Source organism: Cynara cardunculus, assembly GCF_001531365.2.
Source record: "Cynara cardunculus var. scolymus isolate 2C chromosome LG 17, CcrdV1, whole genome shotgun sequence".
Taxonomy (NCBI): Eukaryota; Viridiplantae; Streptophyta; class Magnoliopsida; order Asterales; family Asteraceae; genus Cynara; species Cynara cardunculus.
This window is the reverse complement of record NC_037544.1, coordinates 30,645,852-30,653,148: the sequence shown is the minus strand read 5'-3', so window position 1 is coordinate 30,653,148 and position 7,297 is coordinate 30,645,852. Positions and strand designations below refer to the sequence as shown.

The following is a 7,297-nucleotide window of genomic DNA, read 5'->3' as shown; positions in this document are numbered from 1 at the left end:
AAAATAAATGATATATTATTTTTTTATAAATAACAAGGCTTGTTGCGTTCTAATTTATTGGTTTTAAATTTGATTAATATATAATACAAATAAAAATTATTAATTATTATAAACTAATAATTATTATTATCTATTAAAAAAAATAAGAGAGGGAGATGGACATAAGAGAGAGAAAAAAAATTTTCAAACTTTTAGGCCTGATTAGTAGGTGAAAATATAAGCACCCCTCTCTATTGGTAAAATATACTCTTTTATATCATTTAGGTCAAAGTCAACTAATAAATGTTTTATCATTAATTTTTTTTTAATTTATGTCTTATAAATTTATGTATCATAACTTTTTTCAACATTGTTTTCTAATTTTACTTTTCTAAATTTATGTTTGTATAATAAATTTTTGTCAACTAACTATTTCTAAATTAATTCAAATAACTATAAAATTATTTTTAATTTTTATAATTGTATTATTAATGTTTTAATAAATTAATAATCTATATATGTATTTTTTAAACAAATACTTACAGCTACAAAGACAAAATAATTTATTACAAAAAAGATCATCATAATATGGTAATTGATAAATCAACAAATAAAGTACAAAAATTCTGAAAATATTACAACTCAATCAAGTGAAATATAAATCGTATTACGATTACTAGATAACAGTTGTTCGTACTTATTTATTCGGGTCATGTACGGAGTAGCCCATGTGGTTGCATAATCATATTTGAAACGAAACGAATTTGGCACGATAGAAGGCATCGGGTGCGCTTTTACCAAATATATTTTGATGTAATGATTACCGTTAATGTACCCAATTGTCAAAGCAACATGTTCACACCATGGCAGATGACTAGATCGAAGTGGGAAGAATGCCAAACTACCTATAGTTGTTAAAGAATGTAGTATCACATTGTATCTTGAAGCAATCAACAAGCCCGTTTCAAAAACATCCATCCAATACCCATTTGGTGAAAATGAGTTCAGCTCAAAGAAGTTCAAGGAGTTATAAAGTTGATGTCATAATTCAGTGTCATACACCTAAAGATATTTTGTCTTGTACATGTTTAACTCCTTCATTAAATCATATCGAATAGATGGTCATTCATCTTCGTGGCAACCGAGACAAACGACTATCACTCGAAATCCACAGTTTCCATCTAGTACCTGTGTAATGTAACGATGGAAACTATTTAAAAATTGATTAATACATTGAGATAAAAAAAAATAACTTGCATGAGCTACGTTACGCACCTACACGATGTAAGGATGAAAAATACTTGGAAATTGATTAATGTATGGATGTGCATAAATTTTTTGGTCGAAGGATAAACTATGTCTCACTTGTTCATTGTTTGCCAAAACATCAAACTCCACAAATGTTGATCCGTCTAGACAACTATGCCTATGAGGTTCTTGAGTTGGTGGGTCGACACGACCTTTTTTGACAACCTTACTCTTCAATGAGGGACGACCATGAGTCGTATGAAAAGTCGGTTCACAAATCTGACTTGTACAAGGCGCGATTATCTCCCTTAACTTTCTTAGAAAACTGGACTTCATAGATCTCGTCTGTTTGTCGAAGTTCTCGGTAAACATTTGCACTTCATCATCACAACAAATATCATCATCTTCCACGGATATACACGATGATAAATCAAGTTTTCTCCAAAATCTGTCAATCGATTCAAGTGGGATAGATTTGTCTGCATTAAAATAATATGTTTGTTCATGTGCACATGGTAACCCATAACATGTACACAGTTGACATCTACAGTTTTCTGAAACTAAGCCAAGATCTTTCGATCGCTCAAATTCTTTGAAGATTAATTTCAACGTGTGCAATGAAAGTTTGCTTTGATTGACGTATGTTGTGAGTGAATGAGTTGATGAATATCATACAGTAACACCCGTAAAGTTGCTTGGTTCGAATCCAAGTATAGTTTCAACTTAGAATGTTGACTTTCAATTTTGTTAGTTGTGTGATTTCCAAAGTTAAGAAATTTGTCGGTCCAAACGGATACAAACATTTGCTTATATGATTTCAACCATATTTCATTCAAATAATCAAGAACACCTGAAGTTTAAACAAATTTAGTTCAGTCAAATACATATACCCGTAAACAAATTTATTTCAATCAAATACATATAAATTTCAATATTAAATCATTTGGATTAAATAGAATAACCCAAAAAAAAGATAAACATTAATTCTAAATATAAAAAATCGTGAGTTTTATTTTATGAAAAATTGTGTGGAAAAGTAATACCTGGATACTCGAGCAATATTAATTTTACTCATATATATGTATATATATATATATAGAGAGAGAGAGAGAGATAAAGAAAGAGATAGAGAGAAGTAATACCTGGATACTCGAGCAATATTAATCTTACTCATATATATATATATATATATAGAGAGAGAGAGAGAGAGAGATAAAGAAAGAGATAGAGAGAAGTAATACTTGGATACTCAAGCAATAGATTTTCAATTTGTGGCAAATTGAACATGTAGGTTTCCTCTGTTGGAGATTCAACTAATGACGTCCATGCTTTGTAAAAGAAATTCCAAGATTGATGCAACGTTATTGATGGTTTGCACTTTCTCAAAATACTTTGATAAATATGCCATCTACAAAGTAGTTGTTTAGCATCGGGAAAACATTATTACATGCTTTCATCAATTTGTACAAAAACTCAAAAATTTCATAACAGAAAGTTACGTGACTTGACCGTGACTTGAAGTGCTGAGACAAGTGGCCCAACTTTCTGTTTGCTCGATACACCCTGTTTCTCTACCACAACTCACCGCACCAAAAAATTTCATGGCACAATGCATTATACTCACTAAAAGACTTTCAAAATCTCATAAAAAGAACATTAATTCCAAAATATTATACCCATAAGGCCATAAAAATCCGGGTGATATTGAAGAATCGGGGAAAATTGAAAACCTACAATCATGCTAACAATGGTTTTCAACCCAACGTACTCATGTTTCCTTTCAGTTTGGTGGATTCAACTTCGATCGAAGGTATTTTTATTTTTCACTTTCTTTTTCATACCTAATCTTTTACTTTGTTAATCATATGATTTTTTTTATTTGCTTGAAAACACACAATCTTTTACTTATTCTAGGTTTTGGCTAAAGATAGATGTATGAGTAAAATGTTTGTCTTTTCTTAGTTCTAGTTTTGCAGATAGCCTGGAGTCACTGTATTTGAACATCCTAGGTTATGCACAATCTACTTGCAATCTTGAATTTTAAGTAATATGCAATAATAAACAGTATTTTACGATTAAAAAGTGGGTTTCAAGAGTTTTTGTCAAATGATTTATAATATAGTATAGATTACTATTTAAAAGTTTTCATTTTTTATGTAATTTCTTTAACTTATTTTTATTTATTATAATTTAATTTAAGTTTATAATAATGAAGTAATTTATTTTTGGTTTAATAATATAACATTTTATAATAAAGATAATAATTAAGTATTCTGTTAGAACTCAATGCTTATCTTAATTATATTTTAGATTTTTTATATTTAAAATGAGATGTTTATCCTGTATTTGATTATGTTTATCTGCAGTTAGTTACACGAATTCGGATATGGAGCTTTAATAAGTTGTACTTACGTATAATCTACTTGTTATCTTGAGTTTTAAGTAATATGCATTAATAAACAGTACTTTACACATAAAAAGTGGTTTTTAAGAGTTTTTGTCAAATGCTTTATAATATAGTATAGATAATATATCATTTATTTGTTAAAATTTGTATATAGTCGTATGTATCACTTGATTGAGTTGTAATATTTTCAGACTTTTTGTAATTTATTTGTTGATTTATCAATTAACTTATTTTGATGATCTTTTTTGTATTAAATTATTTTATTTTTGTAGCTTTAAATATTTATTTAAAAAAATACATATACAAATTATTAATTAATTAAAACGTTAACAATACAATTATTAAAATTAAAAATAATTTTATAGTTATTTAAATTAATTTAGAAATAGTTAGTTGGTAAAAATTTATTATAAAGGGAAAAGTTCAAAAAAACCCAATAAACTTTACTGTTTGGAACGATTAAACCCTTGGACAATTTTTTGGAACAAATAAACTCTTGGACTTTCTAAAATCTGTCAAAAAAACCCAATGGACTTTACTGTTTGGAACGATTAAACCCTTGGACAATTTTTTGGAGCAAATAAACCCTTGGACTTTCTAAAATCTGTCAAAAAAACCCAATGGACTTTACTGTTTGGAACGATTAAACCCTTGGACAATTTTTTGGAACAAATAAATCTTTGGACTTTTTAAAACTTGTTAAATAAGTCCTTGGACTTTACAAAACCTGTTAAATAAGTCCTTGRACWTTCTAAAATATGTTAAATACATTTTGTTAGTGAAAAAGGTATGAAAAAACAATGGATTTTCATATTTTGAACGATCAAGTTCATAAATATTTTTTGAACGAAAAAAGTACTTACATTAAAAAAAAAACAAATATACCATTCTCATTGCTATTCGTAAAATATACAAAAAATGAAACCAAAGCATAATAATCTGCATACACATTTTGGACATAATTTTACCAAAAGTTAAACGAAAATATATACCAAAAGTTGAATCAAAGTATGTAACAAAAGTTGAACCAAAGTATGTAACAAAAGTTGAACCAAAGTATGTAACAAAAGTTACGCAAAGAAAATACTAACAATTGCGCCAAATATACCAAAAGTTGCGCCAAAAAATATCAACAATTGCGCCAAATATACCAAAAGTTACGCCAAATATACCAAAAAATACCAAGGGTTTATTTGTTCCAAAAAATTGTCCAAGGATTTAATCGTTCCAAACAGTAAAGTCCATTGGGTTATTTAACAGATTTTAGAAAGTCCAAGGGTTTATTTGTTCCAAAAAATTGTCCAAGGGTTTANNNNTTCCAAACAGTAAAGTCCATTGGGTTTTTTTGAACTTTTCCCTATTATAAAACATAAATTTAAAAAAATAAAATTAGAAAACAATATTAAAAAATATTATAAAACATAAATTTATAAGACATAAATTTTTGAAAAATAATTAATAAAAAAATATTTATTATATGACTTTAACTTAGATGATAGGAAGAGATGCACCTTACCAATAGGGAGTGGTATATATATCCTCAACCGATGCATATATCCCCACCCTTGTGTAAAAGCTCTTAAATGGCTGTGATTACAGGTGGTTTATGAATATGGCACAAGGTTGTTAAGCACAATTCCTGACCTCTATGTATTCCTGCTTCCAAGAAGATGAATCGCAAGAAAGCGATTCATTCTGTCTGGCAATTCCGACTCTCAAGGTGGGCACAATATCCTGATTTCAAAATCTCGGATATTATTGTTCCTCATCTTCTTTCTCCATTTCCACTACTGAATTTGAATTTCTGCATTTTCAAGTTTTTGACTGGATTCCGACAAGTTGTTTTAACCTAAAAATTTTCAAGGTAGGTTTTCAAATAATTCGAAACCAGATCTGGTAGCGTGAGGTGTTTTCATTGAGCAAATGGTTCTATTTGGTTCACTTATTTTCCCCTTAATCTTGAAAAAAACAACCAATGAAATTATATTGATCCGGTTGATTTCAATTATAATGACGATCTGTTTCACTTATTTGTATCCATTTTCGATGAAGGTTGCTTAATAAGTAAACAAACTAATTGTTTTTGTGTTTAACTTGATTTGAACCGAGTTATATACACTGCATTTCGTTGTCGGATAGAAGCGATCATGAATGGCTTCATTCAGCTAAAGCCACAATCAAATGTGAATAGCTTATTTTGATCATTTCTTGGCAACCACAGAAGGTATCATCTACTACTTTACCCTTGGTTTGTTGGAATTCCTTCTTGGTGGCTTCTGTTTTTGATAGTTTTTTTTTGGCAGTTTAAATTTTGTTCCGAATCTGGAATTTGTTTCTTAAATCGATTTTCTCTTGCGGATTTGAATCTATAGGCTTGGTGTTCAGATTGTTTGTTGGAGGTTGGTTTTGGCTCTTTAATCTTCTCGTATATGTTTGCTCCGTTTATGGATAGTGATACTAGGACTAAAGTCACCATAACTTTGTGAAGCTTATTTTCCTTTATATGCCATTTAACCATCTACTGACGATATATTTTAACCCACCAACATGGTGTTCTGCTTAAAAGTTTGAAGCAGGAAAACCATCAACATTGCCATAGATTTCATAAAGGACCAAAAGGTGAACAGGATCCTACAACAACAGATTGATTACAGCAATATCAATCGGAAAACAACAGATTATTAGATATATCGATAGTGTCGACGTTCTTCAAACCATATTGCTCATAGAAACACACCACATGATCCACTTTGATTCAAGCAACCTGAACCTGGATCAACTTGGGCTTTTTGGGCTCCGGTGGAGGAAGTTTCTCAACAGTTACTGTAAGAACTCCATCTTGACAGATCGCAGATATCTTCTCCGTGTTCGCATTCTCTGGCAATACAAACTTCCTCATGAACTTACCGATCCTTCTCTCCATCCTCACATACTTTACACCTTCCTTCTCTTCCTGTTCGTGTTCCCTTTTCCTCTCTCCACTTATCACCAACACGTTCTCTTCCTCCACCTGCACCTTGATATCGCCGGATTTCAGACCCGGCATGTCCACGATGAAGACGTAAGAGTTGGGATACTCCTTCACATCAGCCGGAGTTGCAGCCATTGCTCTTGCATCACGAACGTAAGCACGAGTAGGACCGCCGGTGCTTGACTTGTTGTTGCCGTCATCGGTGGCTTCGAGGATGTGATGGAGGTTGCGGTAAAAAGGGGTGTCGAGAGCCATCAGACTGATATCCATTTCGAGTTGTTGATCTTCTTACGAAATTCGAGCAAATTGAAGTGAATTGCAGTTGAGATCTTTAGGGATTACAGGATGAAGAAAGAAGCATTTCAATGGTGGATTTATAGGGGAGAAGAAGCAGGAGAAGAGGTGGTTTCTGGAACGAAAATCGAGGATGTTCCAGTAGTTTCTGTTGATGTCGGGAAGATGAGTGGAGGTGCTAAACCGTTGGGTGGGTCATAAAAAATATTAAAGGGAAGATAGAAAAGTTTGAATTAGTTTTCAAGGTAAATTCTAAAAATAAACTCAATATTGTTTTCTAATTTTATTTTTTTAAATTTATGTTTATGTTTTATAATAAATTTTTACCAACTAATTATTTCTAAATTAATGCAAATAACTATAAAATTATTTTTAATAATTATAATTGTATTGTTAAC

General features: G+C 30.5%; 1 protein-coding gene across 1 annotated transcript; it reads right to left on the bottom strand.

Moving 5' to 3' along the window:
- Positions 1 to 6,185: 6,185 nt before the first annotated feature.
- On the bottom strand, positions 6,186 to 6,964 carry LOC112501169 (17.9 kDa class II heat shock protein-like). The gene has a single exon (XM_025104844.1). The coding sequence runs from the start codon at positions 6,873 to 6,875 to the stop codon at positions 6,390 to 6,392; it is 486 nt and encodes a 161-aa protein (XP_024960612.1). The 5' UTR covers positions 6,876 to 6,964; the 3' UTR covers positions 6,186 to 6,389.
- Positions 6,965 to 7,297: the final 333 nt, after the last annotated feature.